Source organism: Pipistrellus kuhlii, unplaced genomic scaffold (genome assembly GCF_014108245.1).
Source record: "Pipistrellus kuhlii isolate mPipKuh1 unplaced genomic scaffold, mPipKuh1.p scaffold_m20_p_18, whole genome shotgun sequence".
Lineage (NCBI taxonomy): Eukaryota > Metazoa > Chordata > Mammalia > Chiroptera > Vespertilionidae > Pipistrellus > Pipistrellus kuhlii.
Window position 1 is genome coordinate 18393337 of NW_023425493.1, and position 25260 is coordinate 18418596.

At 51.3% G+C, this 25260-nt stretch overlaps 1 protein-coding gene across 3 annotated transcripts in view; it reads right to left on the reverse strand.

The window, feature by feature from the left end:
- Positions 1-2972: 2972 nt before the first annotated feature.
- Positions 2973-25260, reverse strand: part of FAM163A (family with sequence similarity 163 member A) — a 36284-nt gene continuing 13996 nt past the window's right edge. For 2 of the 3 annotated variants that reach the window (XM_036441973.2, XM_036441974.2), the window contains exons 2-5: positions 9773-9860; positions 5948-5968; positions 4661-4775; positions 2973-3972 (exon numbers count right to left, since the gene is read on the reverse strand). In XM_036441973.2, the coding sequence (XP_036297866.1) occupies positions 3565-3972; positions 4661-4753 (501 nt within the window). In that variant the 5' untranslated portion in view covers positions 4754-4775; positions 5948-5968; positions 9773-9860 and the 3' untranslated portion in view covers positions 2973-3564. Of the gene's footprint in view, positions 3973-4660; positions 4776-5947; positions 5969-9772; positions 9878-25260 lie in introns of those variants that run through there. The other variant, XM_045583179.1, reaches the window with a different exon arrangement.

The window sequence follows — 25260 nt, forward strand, 5'->3', positions numbered from 1 at the left end:
CCTCGTCCTCTTCTGGGGAGACCTGGAGGGAAGGCGAACTCGGGTGCCCAGTGTGAGCCAGCCACCAAGCCTCTGGGCACCAGCTCCTGTGAAGACCCAAAGTGTCCTGCCCACTGGGGAGTGGGCTGCGTCGCCCCCTTCCCCCCAACTCTTGGCTGTGTTTCGGGGCTCCTTGCTGGTGGTGGTGGTGGTGGTGGTGGTGGTGGTGTGTGTGTGTGTGTGTGTGTGTAGAACAGGGGTGGGGGTGGGGTGGCTGATGACAGAAAACACAAGAAGGGTGGGAGCCAAATGCTGCCCTCGGGGCCTGGGCAGATCCTCCCCCAGGGACCAGCCGCCCTTCCCAGGGAGAGGACCCCTGGGAGGTAGCTCACCTGTGATGCCGGGTCTTCGGGAAAGAGGGCGCTGGACTGCAGTCAGGGCTCTGGGTGGCCCGAGGTGGGGAGAGCATCTCGCTCTCTCTCACACACACAGTCCCAGGCACACATGCAGACCCACATCTCCCCCCACTCCCGCCCTCTCCCTGAATCTACCCCCCCCCCCACACACAGCTGTTTCCTGGTTCTCTGGTTCTCACCCTTCTGCCGGGGGTCAGAGCTGGGGGTCGGTCCTCATAGTCTCTCCTCACCCCGAGGAGCCCCATCCTCGGCAGGCAGGGCTGCATCCATCTCAGGGAGCAGCAGCTAGCTGCCCTGCAAATCCCCTTTCCCACAGCCGCACAGCTCCCTGGCCATGAGCTGGGAATGAGGCAATGGGGTGGGGATGGCAGGACACACGGAGGGGGATGAGGGGGAGAAGGAGGGAGCCAAACCCGTTAGCGTGAAAGCAGGAGGGGAAAGGAAGCTGGTGGTCGACTTTATGTCCGTGCCCAGCTCCCCGGTGAAGAACGGAGGACCCTGTGGGGTTTGTTTCAAACTCCTCATTTATTGACATTCACTCGGCTGTGACTCTGAGTGACCAGAGGCGCAGGAGAAGAGGTCGGCAGCAGGAGCGGCGGTGGGGAGAGGGTGGCAGGACAGGGTGCTCCCAGCTTCTCCTCCTCCCGTTTGGGGTGCAGTTCGGAAAGTGTCCGGATGGTGTCCCATCACTAAAAGGTGCCGTGCAGTGGAGTGGGGCGAGCTTCCTCTTGCACAGGTGAGGCCCCGGCGGCAATCCTGAGCCTGAGCCGGAGCAGCGTGGGGCTGCGGGTGGGAGAGCCGGTGCCCACCATCTCTCCAATGCCTCCAAACACGTTTCCGTTTGTGGGATGGCAGGACTTAGGCTGGGGAAGCTAAGGGGACAGGACTGCACAGGATGGTTCTCACCTGGGGACCCTAACAGATCAGGGGTAAGGAGCGGGGGACCATTGGCCAGGTTGCCTTGATTTCTGCGAAGGCAAAGAAGGAAGATGACACTGTTTTTTGTTGTTGTTTTTTGGGTGGGGGGAGGGACAGCCCTTGCTCAGGGTGATTGGCTGTGGAACTCCAGGGCAGCTAGGCACTGGGCTGGTGGTCAGGATGTGGCCAGGGCTGCCAGGCCCAGCTATTCAGGTCAAAGGGGTGCACTTGACCTGGTCCGGGCTAGCGGTGGCATGGGGCATGTTAAAGCTGCTGTCCTAAGCTGGTCCCTCTGGACTCAGAGTCATGTCTCATTACACCCACCTGGGGATGTATCCTGGTCTAAGAGAAATGGTGCCATGTGAGGTCACTCATGGGAGAGTCAAATGTGTGCTTTTTTTTTTTACATATAATTGGAATTGCTTTGCCTGCTAACCCCATGTCTGACTGTGGTCTTTCACCCCTTAGCACGCGTCCCTGCACACAGGATCAGGCAGCTGGCGGGTGTGTCCAGCTCCTGCCAGGACCAGGGCGAGAGGGCGTGATTGGCTGGCAAACCATTGCAGGCAGTCCTCAGAGGGCCCTTGGAGTCATCTGGGCGAGTCTCAGTCCCCTGGAGGAAATGGGGTCTCAGAGAAGATGAATGACTGGTACTGGAGCGAACGAGTAACCAACGTGTGGCTCAACGGAGGTCCACTGGTTCTCAACCCAGTGAGCCTTCCAGACTGAGATGCAGGATGCCCGAGCCTGAACGGTGATGCAAAGGGGTGGTGAATCCCCCCCCCCCCCCCCCCAAATCCCCTTCCTGGCTGCACCCAGCCCTTTTGCAAATACAAAATCAGTATTTCAGCAGAGGGGCCAGCTCCTTTCCTGCCCCACCCGCTGCAGCATTCAGGGTTTGTGGAGTGGGTGGGGTTAGTTATGCCCTTCAGAGGGGTGCAGGCCCTCCTTACTGCAGAGGCAGCTGAAAAACTCATCGGATGCACTCACTCAGACGGGGTAAGGCCAAGGCTGAGCTAGAAGTGGGAAGTGGGGGTTGGTCTTGGGCGAGAGTGAGACAGCCTCGAGAAGGCCCTCGCCTGGAGACTGGGGGGGCCCTCGCCCGGAGACTGGGGGTCAGCAAACAGAATCCAGCGGCTAAGTCAGCCGCCTCGGTCCTCAGGCGCTGCCCTGGTGGAACCAGCGGTCTGGCCGAATGACAGAGGAGAGGGGCTGACAGGGCGGCAGCATCCCATGGGGGCGACTCGGCCTCTTCCTGGAGCAGCCACCTCACTGCTGTGGGGACTGGCCACCTCCAGCCCCCTCTGCGCATGCTGCCTGCGGGCCAGACTCTCCCTTCCAGTTGCTACATCCGAGACCCTCCCACTCTGCGGCTCCTGGAGGCAGCAGAGCCCGGTGCTGGCGGTGGCAGGAGTGTGTGCACACACCGGAAACGCACACGCCCCCGCGGGACTGTACCCACACACACCTCTGGGTGTGGGGGACCACGGCCCCAGAGGCCGTCAGCAGGACCTCACTGGCTGAGCTACTGGAACTCTAGTAAGGTTCTCAGCGGGGCAGCTAGTTCCCGAAGCAAAGGAAGGATGTGGGGGGAGGCAAGGTTGGACGGTCGCTCTTTGGTGCATTCCTCTCAACAACTGGACGCCTTAAAGTCAACGCAACATGCCCCACAAGCAAGGTGCAGCCACAGCTGTGCTGTGGTCAGGAACCCACGTCTACATTCAAGCAGCTACAGGCTGTGCGGTCTCTATGACCACCAAGAGGACAGAACTAAATCGCGAGCTGGCTTTTGGCTGTGTTTTAGCAAGTCCTGAAGCAGGCCTTTTACCACCATCCTCTTCCTTCTCAAACGGTGCGGTTTTACTGTGCCCAGGCCCCCTGCCCTGGGTCCCCTTCCTCTTTCACCCCCACCCCCCGCCCCGAGGGTGCTGGAGGCCTCCGGACCTTTGCTCAGCGCGCCTTCCTCTCATAAGACTGGCAAAGCCGGGGGTGGGGGTGGGAATGAGAGGGCCTGGGGGCTGGGGTTGGCCCGAGGAACGTCCCAACAGGGAAACCGGCTCAGGGCACAGCTGCCGTCAGAGCACCCGATGGCTTCAATCCTGGGGAGCCGCCCCCTGCGGGGCAAGGAGAGCCAAGGAAACGAGACAGTCCTGTGGGTGTCGAGAGGCAGCCGCGGGCGGGCCCAGTGCCCCTGGCGGAGCAGCGTGAGGGTGTGTGTGTGTGGGGGGGGGGGGGTTCGGGGTGAGAGGGGTCACACTTCTGTACTAATAGCCCTTGGATTAGTGAAAGCCTCACGCCCAGGGCCCGGCCACGTCACCGGGTAACTGTGGGGTGCTGCCAGCTGGAGGGCCGGGAGGCCCCCCTCCTTGTAATATGTGGGCGCGAAGGAGAACCTCTCGCTCCCGCCCCCGTTGGGCACCATGTCGGCTGTCCGTATGTAAAAGGGGGAGCTGTATGGGGAGCAGGTGGCGCAGTGGCCGGCTGCCACCCCGCCCGGCGGGCCGCAGAGCTCGCTGGTGACGGGCGCCGGGCCGCCTCTGCCGTCCAGGGCTCGGGCGCTGCAGGCATTGCAGGGGGGGCCTCTGGAGGGGGTGGGCAGGTCGTGCTCCTCCTCCTCCTCCGCTGCATCCTCCTCTCCGCTCCTCTTGCAGCAGTAATACTGAGGGGAGAGCAGGGCCCCTCTGAGTGGCACAGGCAACCGCCCCTGCTCCACTGCTGGCCAACTCACCCTGAGACCACCTTCCACAGGTGCAGACTCCCAGCCTGGCAAAATTCCCCCTTTCCTTCCCCCCCTCCCGAGCAGTGGTCGGCAAACTCATTAGTCAACAGAGCCAAATATCAGCAGTACAACGACTGAAATTTCTTTTGAGAGCCAAAATTTTTAAACTTCAACTACATATCGACAGGTAGGTACATTGTTATTAACTTAATTAGGGTACTCCTAAGCTGGCCTTTGCTGAAAACTCAAGGGGCCAAAGAGCCGCATGTGTCTCTCGAGCCGCAGTTTGCAGATCACTGCCCTAGTGTATTAACTCCAGGCCTTGGCCTGGGAGGCAGGGGGCTGGAGGGCGGGACATACAATCGTACTGAGGACAGGGCTGGGGCGGCTGGCAGCAGCTGTCAGAGTCCCCCCAGACGGTGCCCTTCCTACCACTCAGCCTCGGGGAGACATAGCACAGTGAGCTCTCTGGGTACCCCTCTGACCGCCCTCCGACTCCCAGCCCCCTTGACTTGGACTTCCCCCAGCCCACGGCTCTGGGCCTTGTCACGCTGAAGTGGGCTCCAGGGTTGGCCCCCATAAGGGGACGTGGTCTGCTGGCGGCTTCTGGCCGAGGCCCGGAACTGACCTGGAGCCTACAGTAGCACAGGATGGCGATGATGGAGAGGAGGATGACCGCAGCTAGGATTCCGCCAGTGATCACAACTGTTCCCGCTGTCATCCGCCCGATGCCCCATCCAACTCTGCGGAGAGATGCGCGGGCAGGTGAGGGCAGCCGCCAGGAGCAGGGAGCCTCCTGGGACTTCCTGCACAGCTGGCGCCAGGGAGGCCCCTCCACAGATCCCACCCCGCCACCCCCTGTGCCCGGGACAGCTGAGGCTTCCTGAAGAGAGGGGCTTCCAGCTGAGGGAGGACGGAGAGGAGGCATAACTGAGGCATAACATAATTCTGCTTCCTGTTTCTACCCAGTTTCAATCTCCTTTAATTCTCTTTTCCTTCTCCTGTCTCCTGCCCTCACACCTTCTTAAACTTAAACTATATCCCTCCCCCACCTTGTGTCCAAGACACAAAGGAAACGGCTTCTGTTGGCAGCGCCCTAAGCTCTCCCCTGGTTATCTCAGTTAATCTTCCACGTCATCTTTAGGCTAGCTCTTTTTTGTTTTTTGTTTTGTTACTCCTCACCCGAGGGTATTTTTCCATGGACCTTTAGGGAGAGTGGGAGAGATAGGGAAGGACAGAGAGGAACTTCAGTGTGAGAGAACCACGTCATTTGGCTGCCTCCTGCAAGCCCTGACCAGGGCCCAGCGCAGGGAGGAGCCGCAACTAACCCTGATCAGAATGGAACCCTTTGGTCCAGAGGCTGACGCTCTATCCACTGAGCCCAAACTGCTAGGGCTGGGCTGGGTCTCAATTATCTCTGTTTCACAGCTGATGAACCAGGCTTTGATTTAGCGGAGATCCCACCCAATGGCTATTCTCTCAATCACTGCCCTCCGGAGTCCAGGCACCTGTGGTCTCTGAGCCCTTGATCCAGGTGGAGAGGACAGGGTCTGAATCTCAAAAATGCTCCCCAATTCTGTCCTGGCGCAAACCCACACTCCTTTTGGGGGGAATCTCTCCTCTCTTTCCAACTCTGTGGAAAACAAGGGCCAGGCGAGCCTGGAGGAAGCAGGGAGGCGGCCCCCTGGCTCCTTGTGACAAGGCTGGGGAGACGGTCCTGGCTAACGTGGGTTCACAGGACGGAGGCCAGCCCGATGCAGAGCTGTCTGGCCTCAGGACAACATCCCTTGCAGGACACTGAACGGGATTTCCAAGTCCCGGGCTCATGGGGACCAAGACTGGTTTTGCCAACAGAGCAGGAGAGTGGGAGGAGCCTTGGCACCTTGAGGACGGAAGAAGGACTGTGAGCACTCACGTTCAGTGAGGGAACGGTGACCTGCAAGACAATAAAAGGGACAGAGATGTTGGAAGAAGAGTGTTGCCCCCAGGTTAGATTGGTCCCTGAGCTCCACCTCACCGCCTCCTGCTTCCCTCACTGTGTGCTCCACCGACAAGAAGCCTACAGGTCCCAAGGCTGGGTCTCCGGCTCTGTCTCCTCCTGCTAGTGGACAGACATCCCGCTTGGATGTCCCACCAGCTCGAACTCAGGCTAAGTCACCACCCGCATGGGTCCCCCTTCCGACCTCCGTCTGCCAGTGGTTCCCCAGAGCTGCTACGAAGGCCCTTGCAGGTTGTTTGTTACTCAAAGGGCAAGTGGGGGCGGGGCCGCACATTGCATTCCGCTCCAGAAGCCACTCACCACCGCGCTGTGTTCAGGTGGAGGAAGGAGCACCTTTCCTTCACCCACAGACAACACCTGCCCCTCACCACGTGCTCCTGGAGCACAGCATCCCCCAGCCCTACTTCCAATCCACTCCGCCTGCTCACAGCGAGGGCTGTGGACCATGGCATGGGTGGCACCTGGGGGCCCCCCGTTAGAAACGCAGCATCTCAGGCCCCACCCCAGGCCTCAGGAGGCAGAATCTGCATCGTAATGAGGCCCCAGGTGGTTAATTTGCATAGTAGAGTTTGATAAGGCCTCAGCATGTTCCCCTTGTTGCCCAGACTTTCAAATCCTCCAGTTCTCCTAAGGCTCCGCTAGTCCTCCGTTGTTCATCAGTGAAGACACTTTGCATGCATGTCACGTCTGCCCTGGTGCAATGGCTTCCTGACTGATTTCACTAGTTTGTCCCTAAGCAGCCACCCACACTTTAGCCTTTCCTCATGCCCAATGCCCTTCTCTTCCCCCAGATCCTTCCCAGCATCACTTTGCCTGCGGGGGATGTTTCCCTGGGCAGGAACTTTTAGACCAAACTTCAAAAGCTTTGACCTGCCCCTCATCCCTGCATGCTCACCACCAATTCATGTCCCCCCTCCCCTCCCCCTGCAAGGACTCCCTACACGAATCCTCTGCCCATCAGACAGGCCTCATTCTTCAGAAGCTTAAAGCCTGGGGATGCAGTGACACTTAGTGTAGCTCCCAATATGGTGTTTGTAGCCTCGTGATGAAAAGACACTGGACGTGCCTTATGATCTGGTGTAAGACACACAAGAAGAGACACACAGACCAAGGGCTGGGGGTGTACAGAGGGGCGCCACGAAGTCCTTGGGGAAAGGTTGCAGGGAGGCGTAAGCATGAGCAGAATCCGAAAAGCTGAGTAGGAGCTTGTCCAGTAGACATGGTGGAGAGGGCAGGAGGTGCTCCAGGACCTGCAGGAACCTGGAAAGGCCTGGATGAGGTGGGGGGCAGGGAGAGGCACGAAGCTGGACAGGCTGTAAGCCAGGGGAGGGATTTAAGTCTCGGAGATGATCGGGTTCCCAAAGGGCTTTCGGGAGGGGAGTGCATGACCTCACTTTCTCCATCTATTTAAGTCCTACCCGTATTTGGAGGCTCCAGGAAGCCTCCCTGACTGCCCCTCTGCGATGCTCTCTCTTTCTGTGCTCCTCACAATGCCTTTCTGGGGGCCACTTTTCAAACCCTGACTTGGTAGGACGCTCGTCAACATCCATGTGTGAACGTCTTGACTCCTCTACTAAATTATGAGTCCTTTGGGATTAGGAGTTGTGCTTTATATTGCTTTGTATCTCCCTGTAGCATTATACACAGCAGCTCGTCTGGTATAGTATTTCTGGCGGTTATGACTCTGATCCACCACCAGGGGGCAGCAAGTTGCATGTCTCAGTTCACATCCTATATGCAGATGTGGTTCAAGACAAGTATGACTTTGTCCAGGTGACATGGTGGGCCATGCTTCAAGGGTTCACTGGGCATTTGATGTGGGATGAAGCTCAGCCTAGGGAGGATTTATGTACCTTCACATTTATGTACCACTGAGGGCTGCTTAAGAGACACAGGCCCATGGAGTGAACTGAAGCTGGGGGAGGCAGCAGTGACCCACGCTGCTGAAAGTTCTGGCCGGGTCCCCTGGGGTGTGCCCAGCCTGTTAGGAGACAGGGGATTGTGATACCTCATGAGAACAGTGCCCTCCCACCTTCCCTCCATGTCTTCCCTCCCTTCTTTCAGTACCTTGAAAGCTGTAGAGCAGAAATGGCCCCAACATGGTCGGGGGTGGAAGGGAGAAGAAGGCAATGAAAGCAGTCATGGGGGTGAAAGCCCATTCAAGACCCAGTTTTACCACTTACCAGCCCACCCCAGCTCGGAAACTGATCACCTTTCTCACTTGTAAAAGAGAAACTAACCAAAAACTCAGTTTACAGGTATGATCCTGAGCCAAAAGGTAAGATCCATGTCTGGGAGGGCCCCTTGTAAACTAAAAGATCCTTAGTTGCCGGGGAAAGGAAGACCTAGACATTTTGTGGCTGCTTAAGTCTGGCCTTACAATCATAAACCAAGAAGGCCTGCAGTGAACTAGCGAGGCCCCAGAGCTAATGGTACAATTTAGCACTTAAATTCCCACATCCAGTGGCTCTCTGTTACTTCAGATGGGGGTAATTTCTCTTTGTAACTATAGGCAAATGATAACAATAACTCAGTACATCTAAATAGCACCCTACAGTTTACAACATGTTTTCATTTGTATCCCCTCCTATGACGGGCAGGCTCTAAGGCCCCAAATGATCCCCATGTCCTGTGTATTCCCCTCCCCGTCAGGCTAGGTGTGACCTGTGACTCTTCCACCCAACACAATACAGTAAGGTGATGGAATGTCACTTCTGTGGATAGATTATATAAGATTCTTTTTTAAAAAATATATATTTTATTGATTGTTTACAGAGAGGAAGAGAGAGGGATAGAGAGTTAGAAACATCAATGAGAGAGAATCATTGATCAGCTGCCTCTTGCACACCCCCTACTTGGGATGTGACCGCAACCAAGGTACATGCCCTTGACCGGAATCGAACCTGGGAACTTTCAGTCTGCAGGCCAATGCTCTATCCACTGAGCCAAACCGGTTTTGGCAGATTATATAAGATTCTGACTTCCCCTTCTTGCTGGCCAGCTTTTCCCCTTGCTGGTTTTGACACAGTAAACTGCCATGTTGAGGAGGCCCATCTGACAAGGAACTGAAGATTCTTCTGTCCTTCAGCCCACTGGACAGAAGGAATGGATGCCCTCAAGCCAATGGCCCAAAAGGAACTAAATAATCACCTAAGTGAGAGTGGAAGTGGATCCTTCCCCAGTTGAGCTTTCAAATGAGTGTCACCCCAGTGGACACTTTGAATGCAGCCTCATGTCAGACCCTGAAGCAGTGGACCAGCGAGCCACACCTGGAGACCTGACCCACAGGAACTGTGAGCTCATCAAAATGTGCTGTTTTAAGGGGCTCAGTTTGTGGCAGTCTGTTATGGAGCAAAAGAGACCTACCACCTCTTTTGGACTGTACAAAAAATCCACACACGAGGGGAACCCAGGCCATTAAATGACTTTCCCGGTCATACCACAAGAGTCTCAGTTAGGACCCAGGATCCTTGCTGTGGAGTTTCCATCATTCCAGCCTCCTCCTGAGGACAGGAGAAAGAGGTCCCCATATTTCCTCCCACGGCCTCACAGGTCTGGACAGAATGGATTCAGTGGGGGCCAACTCAGCTGCTGAGGGCAGCCAAAAAGGACAAATCTGTTGTCAACCAAACACTCCGAGTCTGCCCTCTGTGACCAGGACTCACTGGAGCTCCCTCCCCACTAACACTCCTCACCTTGTTCTTTGGGGAGAGGGTTGGTTGGCTTGAGCCGCACACTTACCTGAAACACCTGGGCCAGCGATGACTCAAACAGGCTGAGCCTGAGCAGACAGTGGTTGGGGCTGCGTCATGGCCAAGGGCATCAGTCCCTGCCAGAGGAGAGGGAGGGAGGGAGGTCAGTGAGAGCCTGAGGGGAGGCCGAGAGGATAGACAGGCTCACTCTGGCACCTGGTTGTGACCCCAAGACTCTGGAGTGGATGTCCCCAAAAGGCTTCCTTCTTGACCTCTGCAGCTGCCGTGGTTTCTGAGACCCCCGACCTAAGAACCCGAGGCCACATCCTATCTCAGGGCCGCTGTCCAGAACCCTCTGCCCAGGGCAGCAGCAGGGTGCAGGCAGGAGTCTCTGCCTGTTCTTGGAGGTGAGGCTCAGCGGGTGAAGAGAGTTGTCTCGTGCTTCCCTGGAGGATGCTGACCTGTCTACATGGTTGGGGTGAATGGGCCAGACAGTAGCAGGAGGAGGGGAGTGTGAGGGATGGAGACAATAAAGAGGTCAGGATGGGACCTTACAGGCCATTCTTCTAGTGGAGGCTGGGGCACATGAAAAGCCCTGAAGAACGTGTTGGGGAGTAGGTTTCCCACTCTCTGCAGGCCGGGGTCTGTGCTCTCTCTGAAGGGTCCCTGCCCTCAGTGACTTCCTTGCGCTGAGGCAGGGTCACCCACCTCACTGCCTGGGTGAACACGGGGAGGCAATGCCACCAGCACATGTAATTAATGATGGCTGTCCCCTGCTCCCTGCCCGGCCCCCTTAGGAGCAGAGGTTAATTGAGTGGGGCATAAGCTCTGGCTGATCTCAATTTCTTCTGATGCAATTAAGCCTTCTCCAATCATTTATTAGCTCATGAAATTGACACAGCAGGTTAGCAGCACCAGGAAAGAGAAAGAGTTTTTTCCTTCTTCCTGGACAGCAAGCCTCAGGCAAGCCTGGCAGAGGGTGTGGGAGGAAGGGGCTCCTTTTACTTTGACTGGACCTATGGCCATTACCAAGCCCCGACCTCCAGGATGAAGGTAGGAGGAGTCAGTGGTCAGATCGGTTCCTTTGCCCCAGATGAGCAACTACAGCATTGAAGAGCCCTGTGCAGTTTGGGAAGGGGCCTAAGAGATACAAGGAACTTTTGCAAATCATCAAGGTGGAAAAAAGAGCCTCAGTATAATAACGGGCAATGGGCAGGTGGGTTATGAAAGAGGAAACTCAAAGACTAACAAGAAATGATACCCAAACTCAATAGTAATTTGAGAAACACAAACTGAAACCAGAAAGAGCTATCACTCTATAGGTAGGACTGGCAGAAATGAAGGAGCTGGATAATGCCAAGTGTTGACACAGATGTGGGATTTAGAGGCACTGCCAGTAAGGTATAGCTAGGGCAGCTGTTGAGGGAAAGACCAGGTACTACTTGGTCATATTAAGTTCACACATATCCCATAAAACAGCAATTCTACTCCTGTATCTATGTCTCCCAAATTTCTCAACACATTCATAAGTGGGACTTAAAATAAAAATGGAAGAGGAGATGTTACAAGTGATACCACAGAAATACAAAGGACCATAAGAAACTACTAAAAACAATTATATCCCAACAAATTGGACAATCTAGAAGAAATGGAGAAATCTATAGAAACATACAACCTACCAAGACTGAATCATGATGAAATACAAAATCTGAATAGATCAGTTACTAGTAAGGAGACTGAGTCTGTAATTAAAAACCTCCAACAGCCCTGCCTAACTCCCTCAGGGTAAAGGCTAGCACTTCGGGGGCTCTGTAGAGTGAATATTTAGACATCATCCTTACCACCCCCATCTTATTGTGCAAAGCCCCTCTATGAAGTGTTTCCTGATTTCATCTCAGGCCTTGTAATAGGTGCTATGTATTTTCTATTACCATTGCTCTCAGGTACACAATTATTTGATTATAGACACAAATGAATGTAGATTAGGGGCTGGGTCTTGTTTATTTCTATATCATACAATACATATCAGGTCAGGACCAACACATGCTAGCAGCTCTACAAACACTGAATTGAATGACTGACTGAATGAATGAATATAAGCATGCATGCAGTTACCTTGAGCTGTCATTTATGTTCACTTTAGAACAAGCAAGTCTCAAGAATAGATGTGTCTAGGGTGAACACTCCTTGCTCAAAGGCCTACATAGCTTACTGCATTTACCACAAATTAAGAGAAGCCTGGGCTAAAGAGGTTGCCAAGGAGTTGGAAGACTCTGCTTTGGTTTTAATACCACTTATTTCATGACCATTAAATGTTTCTGAAATAATCTCATTTCCGACATTATTAATAATGAGAGGCCTAACACACGAAATCACGAGAGACCCCGGACCTGTCAATGCACCTCCTGGTGACCAGTCATTACGGCGTTACAGCCACAGGCCTTTTATGATATAGATACTGTTTCTAAGTCAAAGGATGTCAAGGCTCGCCTAATGGACATTATCTAATTCACCCTCCCATATTCCTGATGGTTAGGGAGGTCCCCCTCCCTTTTCCTGGCAGCAGGCCTCATGTGGCCAGTGTGCAGGCAGAGCTGCTGGCAGGGTGCCACTGATATTTCTATCTCTGTGCAGGGCTCTGGGGAGAGGGCCCTGGACAGGGACCCTTCACTCACCTGTGCCTGGTACTAGACCCACCCGGGGGGCCCTGGGACCTTGGTGCTGTCTCTATCACCCTCCGGAGGGTGAGGATCGCAGAAGAGCCTAGCTGACGGTGGGGGGAAGGAGCATCCATTGCAGGTTAAGCTCCTGGGGGTTCTGGGAGCTTCTGTGATGTATGAGGAGGTGCTAAGTGGTTGTTTAGATTTAGAAAAACATGACAGCTTTTATGAATCCACCAAATTGGTAGTCAGTTTGTCTCAGGAAGTGAGGAAATGGCCACAAGCATACACTAGTGAAGTGTAACTATCTAGATTAAACCTTCTAGAACAGTTATTTTCAACCAGTGTGTTGCAAAAATTTTTTGTTTAATGGACTTGGCCTGGAATAGCCCAGCCAAGGCCCAAGAGCCCAATCTAGTCCCAAAGGGCTGACACTAGTTCCAAAAAGCCTGTCCTCGCCCCTAAGACCCCAATCTAGTCTCAAATAAACAATGCCAGTCCCGAAGGGCAAAGCCTAGCCCCAGAGATGGGAGCCCAGAATGGAACAGCTGTAGCCAGACCATGAGAGCCCATGCCAGTCCTGAAAGGTGAAGCCTAGACCTGAGTAATGGAGCCCAGAATCCAAACAGCTTTAGCTAGCCCAGAAGGGCGGAGCCTAGTCCCCAAGAACCAAGTTCAGACCAAAAGCACCGAACCCAGACAGGAAGAGTGGAAGCCCCATGCCTAGGCCTGGACCTTGCCTGGAAAAGCCAAAGCCTAAGAGGCCAATCTAGTTCCAAAGGGCTGACACTAGTTCCAAAGAGCCATGCCTAGCCTCTAAGACCCTAATCTAGTCCCAAATAGACAAAGCCAGTGTCTGCTGCCAGAATTTTAAAACATGGAACACCTGTCTATTAATTAGGAGCAATGACTTCTATTTCTGTAGATTGTTAATAAAAAAAATTATACCAGCTAACACAATAGCTGTCCAGTGTGAATGAATCAAAATTATACCTTTTTAAAAAAAATCAGATCAGCATAAGGTACAACATATTTTTGGCATGCTGCAGAATTTTAATAATTAGTTTTTGTGTGCCAAGAAATGAAATAGGCTGAAAATCATTTTTGTAGAAAGTCAATATGTACCAGTCTAAAAAATCAAGGATCCATCACATCCACATCACATATTTATCCAAAAGAAGTAGTTACCACTCGGCTGGCATGGATGAACATAGACCTATGAACCAGGTGATCACGGCTCAATTCCCAGTTGGGGCACATGCCTGGGTTTCGGGCTTGATTCCCAGTGTGGAATGTGCAGGCGGCAGCTGATTTATGACTCTCTGTCATCACTGATATTTCTATCTCTCTCTTCCTCTCCCTTCATCTCTGAAATCAATGGAAATATATTTTTAAAAAAGAAGTAGTTACGGCTATCTGCAAGCTGTAAGTCAATAATGTTCACTGCAGCATTACGTATGAGTGACAGCCTGGAAGCAATCCACATGCTTAACAGCAAGGGCAAAATTGAATACATTATGGTACCTATAGAATACTATGGGAAAATAATCCTATATAATAAAAGGGTAATATGCGAATTGACCCTAATGGCAGAATGCTTGGCTTTTATATATATAGATAAAAGCGGAATATGCTAATTAGACCAGACAACCTTTCAGACAAAGCTGTGGCTGCGAGGGAAGCCTGGGTCCTGGGTGCTGGAGGCTGGAGGGAAGGAAGGCTTACTCTTGTATGAATTTTGTGCATCGGGCCTCTTAGTGATTATAAATCTCAGAATAGGGACATGACTCCTCTCCAATGCATCCTTCTCTGTACCAGTGGGCTTTGTCTCCCACAGGTAGCACCAGTGACATACCTGCGAATGAGCAGCCAACCTAAGCTGTACATGGCCCAAGGAAGGACCCTATCAGCCTTTCCACTGGGCATGTCTCTCACCTTCATTGTTCAGTTTTATAACAGCATCGGAGAGAAATTCCACACACACAACACCCAGCTTTATCTGGCTCTGAACAGGTATGGGAGTCAATGACCCTCTGGTAGGAATTCTTGCAGATTAGGCTAGTACAGTGGTCGGCAAACCGCGGCTCTCGAGCCATATGTGGCTCTTTGGCCCCTTGAGTGTGGCTCTTCCACAAAATACCACGTGTGGGCGCACACGTACAGTGCGACTGAAACTCCGTGGCCCATGCGCAGAAGTCGGTTTTCGGCCTGGGTGAGTCTATTTTGAAGAAGTGGTTCTAATGCCGAGCCACACTTAAGGGTGCCATAGAGCCGCATGTGGCTCGCAAGCCGAGGTTTGCCGACCTCTGGGCTAGTATATTTTAAAATGCTAACAGACTTTTTTGTAAGGGGTGGGACCATATGCCATTATTTGTCCATTTTGCTTTTCAGTGTTTTCCAGGTTTTTACCTTTAACTCATATACCTTTTATACATTGTGAATAACTGCTATGAAGAAAACCAAAACCAAACCAGGAGCCTGGCGAGGTGCCGGGGGCACACCGTCCGCCAGAGGCTCGGCATTCCCAGGTGCACCCAGACGGCGGCGCTGCGGAGTGAGCCTTTTGGACCCCCAGCGGGCTGTTCTCCCATTTGCCAAAGGAAAACCTCAGCGGGAAGATGTGGGTGTGGAGGAGGGAACGTGCTCCAGACTTCTCCCCCTCGTGCTTTAGAAACGCCTGTATTTATAGCCTGTGCAGTGACCTTTCTAGTCCACAGCAATTTATCGTTTCTTAATTGGTTTTCTTGAAACAGGCAGTGGTGACTTATGTCCCAGGCAAGGGAGGAGCAAATCCCACCGGAGGCCTGGGTGAGGACTGGGGGTGGACGGGAGGGGTAGGGGCAGGAAGGGGGGACAGGGAGGTAGCAGGAGAGGAGGCTCCCTGACACACAGAATTACCGTGCCTTTCATCGATCCGGTGAATCACAGCAAGGAGATGCTGGAGAGGCTGGGCTCCAGATGAATAATGCTTGATGTGCTATATTTATTTGTCCTCCTGCAGTGCTGTCCATGGCCAACTTCTAAGGTTGGGCAGCTTTCCCCCCGCATTTGGGACCACCTGCCTGGTAGCCAGGCAATGGGAGAGTCCAGCTGGCCGGGCAGCATTGAAGGGACAGGGATGGGGAGGATTCAAGTCACTTGTTAAGTGGTTGAGAGAGAAGAGTCACAGGAAGGGGATCGGAAGGAACGCCCAGCACCCCCAGCATCTGGCTTTTGTGAACTATGTCTCCATTCTGGGCCATCTCCCACATGAAAGAAACGAGGCACAGTTCCTTTTTCTTTTTCTGGCATTTAGCAGGAATGCAGCAAAGGTATATTTTTCTTTCCAATGTTGTGTTTCATGTGTGCAGGTGTTTCTGTCCTTCACAAGATAAGCCCCTCTAGGGACCATGCCACGTCATATTTTCTCTGGACTTGGGTATGTAGGTGCAGTTGTCCCCTGAACAACACAGTTTGAACTTCGCAGGGCCACTAATTCACACATTGTTTTCAATAAATATATACGGTACTGTACGCGCATTTTCTTTTCCTTATGATTTTCTTAATATAATTTTCTTTTCTATGCCTTAGTTTATTCTAAGAATACAGTATGTAATGCATATAATATACAAAATAAGTGTTAATCCACTGTTTTCATTATTGATAGGGCTTCTGGTCAACAGTAGGTTATTAGGAGTTAAGCTTTGGGGGAGTTGAGAGTTACACGTGGATTTTTTACTGTGTGGGGAATGAGGGAGGCACAACTAACCTCCATGTTTTCAAGCATCAACTGTATTTAGGACAAAACTGGACACAGAGAGTGAAGGGAAGTGCAGGAGGTCAGACCAGAGGAATAGCTTCACTGTGCCAGGCACTGCGTTATACTGCAAATTTATTCATCCTCACAGCAGAGTCTATAACGCAGACTTGTCTTTCTTTTCAGACCAGGCAAGCGTTTCGGGGATTAAAGGAACCTGCCCAGGTCCCTGGGAAGCAGCATAGCTGGGATGTGGACTTAAGCAGCATGGCTTTGAGTCCCCCACACTTACCTCCCCACCCCTGCTCTCAAAGAGAGGCCTGGGCCTGGGATGGGGGAGGTGACAGTGAGAGGGGAGACAGGTATAGCTGTGGCCAGGTCATTCTTGGAGAGGACAGGAGGTTCTAGGAGACTAAAGGTTCTGGGGGTGTAGGACAAGCTTATCTTCAAATATAAGCAACTCTGCCCAACCCGGAACAGCCCAGCATTCCAGAAATCCTCCAGTCCGGTCACTGCAGACCAGAGCCAGCCTCCAGCTCGTGTGCAGCTGGCAGGCCTCTCGGTGGGCCCGAGGGGGCAGGAAGCTCACGCACACATCTCTCCTTAGGGCCTTCCATTCCCAATGTGTCCCCAAGGGTGAAGACGGCCAGGGCTGAGCAAACTCCGGAGCCGGGAGGTACACCTGAGAAATGTCCCGCACAGCCTTAGCCTGGCCCGCCAGGAAGCACAGTTGGTTTTTTTTATGTGCTCAATTGTAGAAAATTTGGGAAGTGTAGAGAAGTGGCTGTCCCACATGATGACTAAGGTTTCACACAGACTTAGGATCAGCATCAAAGTGACCTTGACAACTTTTCAAACCTTTCTGCGTCCTGCTTTCCTCATATATCAAATAGAATGATCTTCTCCTACTTCTGTTATTTCAGTGAAATGTTGAGGGGTAGAAAACAGACCTAGGGAGGCCTGAATTGCAACCCTGACACCGTCGCGAATGAGCTGGGTGGCCTCGGAGAAGCTTCTAAACTTATTTGCAAAAGGAAGGTGTGGACTCAGGACCTTTGAGGATCATTTAGCCCTCCTGCTCTTCATTCTCAACCAGGATGATGGAGTGGGCCTAAAACTGTGAGTTCTAGAAAGGGGAGGAGACGGCAGTAGCTGCAAAGTCCGTGGGAAGGCAGATGGACACAAGAAACTGCCCAGAACCCTGGCAATGGCCCTTAAAGCAAATGCCCCTATCCGCGTGTCAGAACATGAGGAGGCTCTGCCCCGCCCCTCCCTGCACAGCTCCCGAGACAAATGAAGGCCATTCAAAGGCAGCCCCCTGACCACATCCATGGGCCTCACGGTGTTCCTGCTGACAGATGCCTACCAGGCCCCCCTGGCCCCTGCCCATCTCTATCCCATACCCCTCCCATTAGCGCCCTCCTCACCCCCTCTGCCTTCGCTAATCCAATGAGTCACAGGTCTGTTAAATTAAGCCCACTGCTGCCCTGCCAGAATCCTCTAACAGCCCTAATTGGAAAAACAGCCTCAACCTCTGCCTATCACAGCTGATTATATCTGCGAGCAGAGGGGCCTGGTCCTTGTCCAGGCTGCACGCTCCACCCAGGCCCGTGAGGTCATGCCGTCCCCCTGGGGCTGTCTGAGTGGGTGGGAGTCAGCCCGGGGAGGCGCCTTCTCCACACCAAAGGGCAGCAGCTGGCCTCCTGGGCTTTGCCTCTGACGGCATAAACCAATTTGTGCTCATCACAGGGAACTGGAAACAACTCGCTCTCAAAGCAGGAAGTCTTTTTCCCTTTAACCTGTGTCCACAATGCCAGTGGAATCTCGAGCTAGAGGGGAGGATTTATTCCAACAAAGGGTACACTTGCCTCCGGGAGCTGTCCTGAGGGACCACAGTCCAACCGTGTCTTAATCCCCAGGTAGGCACATTCGAGTTCCTTTCTCAGGACTCAGAGCAGTCAACTGACCAACAGAGAGCAATCTGGGCATCTATTGTGTGCCCCAGCCATAGGTGGCTGGAGAAGGGGAGGAGGATGAGGAGGCACGCAAAAGTTTGATCACTCTTCCTCATTAAAACAGCATTACAAAACTATCTGAGATAAAATTCAAATTTTAACCATTTAAACGTGTACAATTTGGTAGTATTTTAGTATACTCACAACGTTGTCAACCATCACTACCTTCTTCCAAAATATTTTCATCACCCCAAAATAAACCCTGTTTCCATTAGGCAGTCACTCCTCATTCTCCCCTCTTCCTCGGGCCCTGGAAGACCACTATCTCCTTTCTGCCTCTATAAACCACAGGGTTTAATGGTCATCCTGCATACCTGCTCCCCCTCTCTGCATCTCTCCATTCTTTCATAACTGGGTACCAAGAGGCCTTTGCATGAAGCACACTGGATGCTTTCACTCCCAAGATCTCAAAAGCAACTTAGAAACGGCATGTTCCTCGGTTCTTGCCACACATTGTGATTGACAGGTTCCCTCTGTCCCTACATCACCAAGATGCTGAGAAGCACAGGCCTGGTCCTTTGGTTTACATCTGGAACATCGCTCCAGTCTAGCTGATATAAGTAGATAGTGTCAGGTGGCTCACCCGTGTTAAGAACTTGAGTTACTTTGGCATGAAAAGTAAGGCATTTTAAGCAAACACAAGAAACCACAAAGAAAGTTAATGCAAACTGTTTTGGGCCAGGTGCTGGAATAGGAATCGGGAAATGTTTAGCGAGCACCAGAATGGTGCTGGTAACAAGGCATTGCCGGCCCCAGCCCCAGAGCTTCTGACTCAGCGGGTCTGGGGTGGGCATTTCTAATAAGCTCCCAGGTGATGCGCATGCTCCCGGCCCAGCACCACACTCAAAGCAGCACTGAGGTGTGGACTCAGGACGACCCCCCACCCCTGCCCCTGTGTGGACTGATGGCCATAGCACAGAAGAACAGCCATCATCTCATGCATTTGGCTTTGTTTATGGGTCACGTCTTCAAGCTCACTGATTATAGTCACTGGCAAATTACATTGCCTGTGTTTTCATAAGTACGTTTCACATTCAAAATTTTCCATTGCGCTCTAGAGAGACAAGCTCAGCAACTCCTTAATGTGCTTGCAAAAGGGCATAATGAAATAGTAAATAATTCTCTTTCTGAATAGAACCGTGGCTATAAATTTACATGTTATATTCTCTTACTACTTATGGTCTCCTTGGGGATCCTTACCCGTAACATAAAAATACACTTGTGTGGTCCTGAGCCCTTTTGGCCCATCACCTTTAGGGCTCTCTTTTGAACGAGTGTGTCTAGCCTTGTCTCATAATATCCACATGAACCTGCTGGGTTCCAGCCCCCCCAGGGATGGAGCCAATATCAGACTTTGGGTTATGGCCAGACATCCTTCAGGGCATGCATGTTTTGAAAAAAAAAAAAATCAATCATATCTCATTGGAAAATAAATGATAATATTCATAACAGTAACTTCATACACATATATAGTATTTTCACATCATCTGATATAAAGCTCAAAGCAACCCTGTGACATAAGTGATATAAAGTGGGATGGTATTATTATTCAATTTAACACATACATCAACTGGGGCTCAGTGTACTGAGGTGATTTTCTCAAGACTCCCCCAGCCAGTGGAAGCCAGGCCTCTAACCAAGGCCAAGGCCATGGCCACCTATCACCGCTTTCTCATTCACACGAATCCCCAGAGTTCAAACCCCACTTGTTGCCCTGACCAGTGTTTCTCAGCGGTAGAGCATGGGCCCACGTACCAAAGGGTTGTGGGTTCGCATCCTGGTCAAGGGCACGTATCCGAGTTGGAGGTTTGACCCACTGTCCTAGTCAGGGCATGTGAGGGAGGCAACCAATCAATGTGTCTCTCTCACATCAAAGTTTCTCTCTCTCTTTCCCCTTCCCTCTCTCTCTCTCTCTCTCTCTTTTTAAAAAATATATTTTATTGATTTTGTACAGAGAGGAAGGGAGAGATATAGAGAGCCAGAAACATCGATGAGAGAGAGTCATCGACCAGCTGCCTCCTGCACACCCCCTTCTGGGGATGTGCCCGCAACCAAGGCACATGCCCCCGACCGGAATCGAACCAGGGTCCCTTCAGTCCCCAAGCCGCCGTGCTATCCACTGAGCCAAACCGGTCTCGGCTCCCCTTCCCTCTCTTGCACTCACTCTAAAATCAATGAAAAAAATGTCCTCAGGTGAGGATTAACAAAACCACAACAAAAACAAAACTCCAGCTGTTTTTATGGAGGCTTTGGGACATCCACTTGAAAAACAACTTAAATCTATCAGTTTATCTACAGTGGGACAGCAAAAAAACAGTGGGAGAAGATAAGCAGGAAATGAGAATGCATATTAGTATTCAATTTTTAGTCTCAAATGCCAAAATGCAAAACCATGTTCCCTGGAACATTTCAGTCTATTCATTTAGCTGAAACATCATCTTATAACTGCCTGGGCTCCTTCTCTGAGACCCACTAACCAAGTCCCACGGGGGCTTTTGAGGCCTTGGGAGGAAGGAGTTCTCTGTGTCAGCGAAGAGCCACCCGACTCATCAAACTGCTGGGCGATCAGGAGCTCTGAGGGGCCAGGGGCACCCGGGCTCTCGGGGGGCTGCTTTATTGTGAAGGAAGGAGCCCCCCGCCTAGCCAACTCTTCCCCACGCCCACCCCCCCTCAGCCAGGCTAACTCCCCCTTCAAATCCAACCCTTCTTCTATTTCTGCAGCCAATACCTTGCTTCAGAGCCCAGTGACCCATCTCAGACTATGGACAGTATAAAGTATTTTAAATGTTTATTTTGATATAAGTTTTACTGACTCCTTTCCTAATAACATAAATAGTAGTAAATATATATATTTTTAAGTCTAAGGAAAATAAAAGCCACCCAGATTCATAACCCAGGATAATCACTGTCAATATTTTCTACCATGTTTCAATATATGAGCATATATTGAAATATGTAGGTTTTATCTCTGAGAAAAAGATAAAGCCTAAACACTCCTTGCCTCCCTGGGTCAGTCTTATCTTGGCCCAGATCCTCTTTCTCAAGCCCTGCAATTCTAGCTTGGAGCCTGAGATACACAGCCATCAAGTGTGTGTGTGTGTGTGTGTGTGTGTGTGTGTGTGTGGCTGGCTGGTCAGTTAGGCCCTGCAGTGTTTAAAAGGACAGTGTTACTAGGCCAGACCCCGCTATGAGCCCTTTGGTACCTACTACCCTACCCTACACACACACACACACACATACACACACACACACACACACACACACACACACACACACACACACGGCTTTTAGAGATGTAAGTCAACTGAGCAGTCCCTTGGCCTGAGTGTGGAGCAGCCTATAAGCCTTTGCTTGAGAGAGTTCCCCTGCCTGCAATGCTATTATCCTTCCAGCTGGAAAGAAAATGTGGATCAAATCTTCGTTTTGTTTTAGGTTCCGCGGTATGAAAAAATGTCTTGCTCCCCTTTGCTCCGGGGGCATGTGACAATCGCTCCACTTCTATGTAACTAACCACCGTCCTTAATGCACATGCTATCTTGCTCTCTAGAATTCCTAGTTGCCTGAAATAATCCTTATGCTGCCTTTTATTTTTATAAAGTGCTATTCACAAGTAGGTGCTCAGGGTCGGTTAAACTGAAATTGATAATAATGGATAGGGCCTCGGGCCCATCCACCTTCACCTGATCTGTCCTGGGTGGCATCTTCTTGAAACCAACGTGAGCAGGGTCTGAGGAGGCTGCTCTGGCCTCCCACGATCTTTCCTGGGTCAATGGGATGCTGAGCTGAGTTTATGGTGGGAGAACAAATATAGTCACAACTGCCAAGATGAGAAATGTTTCTTTATATCTTACTTCAACCCACAAAGGAGTTTAGCTTCAAAAATACATTAACATTCTGAAGAATAAAAATTAAATAGATGGAGAAGGCAAGGGGGATAGCATAGCAATGTGTGGCCAGCCATAAAGTTAATATACAGAATGGCTAGACATGGGCTGCAAATCTGAGATTTTTAGCAACCAAAGCAAAAAGGGAAATATGATCATTTAGAGCAAATCACAGTTTAGAAGGAGCTCAGTTTGCTTTCCACTAATCCTTGAGAAGAACGTCTCCAGAGGGGAGCTGAGATCTATAGAGGAAGGTTGGTAACTACTACATTATCAGCAATATAAAAAGGCAGCTCCTAACTGTATCTCCCAGGGCCGAGGACCTAGCACCCAAGCACAACTCTCTGAAAGGAAGTGTGCAGAGGTGGCAGTGTTCACACCCACAGCTCTCGATGGGGGCTCTTTATCTGGAGCTTAGGGCATCCGAGCGGTTCTGATGGTGGCTGCCCGGAGCCCAAAAGGTCTAGGGAGCCTCCTTGAGTCTTCAGGGCAGGAGAGGGGAGGTGGCAGAGTGGCCGGGGGTGTAGAGAGGCTGATTTCACAGACCTTCTGGCCTCCTCATCCATCTCACCCAGAGCTTCTCTGTTCTTCTATTTTATATAATAGAGTTTGGGGTCAGCTGTTTGACAAAAGAGTTTTGCATCAAAAAACTCAAGCTCAAAAACCTGTCATGAGTAATATTTCCCTTTGCTGACCTTTTGACAAGCATTTGCCAGCAGGATTTAAATTCATGTTTAAATTTTAGGGCAAAAAACTTAGAAGGTTTCTATTACTAACTATATACCCAGAAGAACTGAAAACAGGTATTCACACAAATACATGTGCACACATGTTTATTCACAATAGAGAAAAGGTGGAAATAGCCCAAATACTCACCAATGGGTGAATGCATAAAAATTTGTGTATTATTCAACCATAAAAATGAATGACATAGATGAACCTCAAATACATTGTTAGCCCTGGATGGCATACTCAGTGGTTAGAGCATTGGCCCATGCACTGAAGGGTCTCAGGTCAAGGGCATGTATATACCTGGGTTGCAGGGCGTGAGCAGGAAGCAACCAATTGATGTGTCTCTCATATCTCTTTCTCTCTCTCTCAAAAAAATCAATGGAAAAAGTATTCTAGGGAGAAGATTAACAACAACAACAACAACAACAACAACAAAAAAACATTAAGTGTAAGAAGCCAGGCACAAAAGTTCATATATTGCATGATTCCATTTATATAAAATTTTCAGAATGGGAAAATTCATAGGTACAGAATGCAGACTGGGAAGAAACTACTTAATGGGTATGGGGTTTTATTTTGGAGTGAGGAAAATGCAGAACTGGATACAAGTGGTGATTGCACAGCACTGTGAATGTACTAAATGCCACCGAATTGTACACTTTGAAATGGTTATTTTATGTTATGTGAATTTCACGTCAATAAATGAAACAGAAAAGTCAGAGGGTGAATCACCAATGTTGCCAGGGAAAGGCCACGTCATAGTTTGACAGTCAGCCGAGCAGAGGGTATGGCCGACATCCTCATGGAAATTAAAGGACACACACACTCCCCCTACAGAGCACGCTGAGGGCATACATGGATGTGAGGGAGGCGAAGGTGCAGGCTGCTTTTCCTTCATGTCATTCCTGCCTAGGATCTACACTGCTCTTCTCTCTTCAGCACCTGGCCCACAGGAAGTCTCTTAAAATGCTAACTGGCCGACTAGACCACAAATCAGTGTAGGCCCCTGTCATTCTGACTCCATGACGCACCTACTTAACTTACCCTCAAATGTAACTATTTCCTTATTGTCCTTCACCCCCAACAATTTATTTGGCCTCACCTGCTTTTGAATAGATAACTAAGAATTAATGAGAACAAAGTTTTCCTACCAAGGACTCCACGAAATGGGTAGAAGTAGGCTTAACCTCAATGAAGATACAAAGTCAGACTCAGCTTTCTCCTGTTCTTTCCTGCTCAATTAAAGTCCAGCTCAGCTGCTTTCTGAGGGGCCTCAAGCTAATCCCAGGGTGTCCTGTGCTCACTCATAAGCCAGCATACTCTTTCATATTTCCTCCATCCATCCATCCATCCATCCATCCATCTATTCATCCAGTTGATATTGATTGACTATTGAGTGTCTATCACCTGCCAGGCATTAGGTGAGCCCACCACTGGGGCTGCAACTCTGGACAAGACAGGCAGGGCCAGAAGAGGGAAGTGCAAACCCCAGGCACAATGACAGGGGTGCTGGGGCTTTGACAGGAAGTGCAGGGGGCTGTGGGAGGGGTTTCCCAGTGGGGCAGGCAGGTCTGGGGGCTCTGAGGGATTCACTAAACTGAGATTAAGAATTAGACCAGTAGGAACCAACATGGAGAAGGGCTCCTCCAGGATCTGGGAGTGGAAACAGGTTGTCCTGGCTACCCTGGTCTTGACCTCCACCCGGACTGAGAGCAGTTTAGGCCATCGAACCCCACGGGGAGCTCACTGAGAGGGTCAGTGCTGCTGGTACCAGCTCAGCCACAGCTAAGTACTTTTCCACACGCTTTTCTACTCTGGCCCTTTACCTACAACTCCCACCCCATCAAGCCCCTTTCTTTACCATGGGGTGTCATTCTCAGCCTTTAGTGGTTTGTGGACCCTTCTGGAAATCTCATGTATGACCTGGACACTCTCCTGAAAAATAAACCCATCCTTCAGGGAATTCATGGAACCCTCCAGAGCCCACCCCTGGACTCAACTCTTCCCCCCTCACTCTCTCCTCCCTCCCCCACCCCCGGCAGAGTTCATGAACTCAGGGTTGAGAGGTCCTGACCTGCAGCCCAGGAGGCTTCTCCCACTTCATTGGCCTGGCTGATGGCCCTTGTCCCTCAGGGCCTGGGGGAGCTCTGCTGAAGGAGGTGCGGGGGGAGGTTCCACGTTCTTTTTCCAGGCCCTTTAATGCTGGTTCTGCCTGACCCCCTTCCTCCTCCTCACGTTCCCAGTCCTGTGCCCTTTTTCTTTCTCCAGATGCCTGTCCCTCTCTCTCTTCAGGATCTTTCTGCCACCAAGGGCCCTTTTTCCATGGTTGAGGTTCCATTCCAGGCCCTTGATCCTTCCCTCCTCACCAGCTCACAGAGTGCTGCCCTTGGCTGGGAAAAGCCTGCGGAAATGGGAGGATTCCGGTGGAGCAGAAGCTCTTGACAAGCAGTGTACTTCCTTCCCATGGGGACACACTCAAGTTCAGCAAAGCTGCCCAAGGCCAAGGCCGA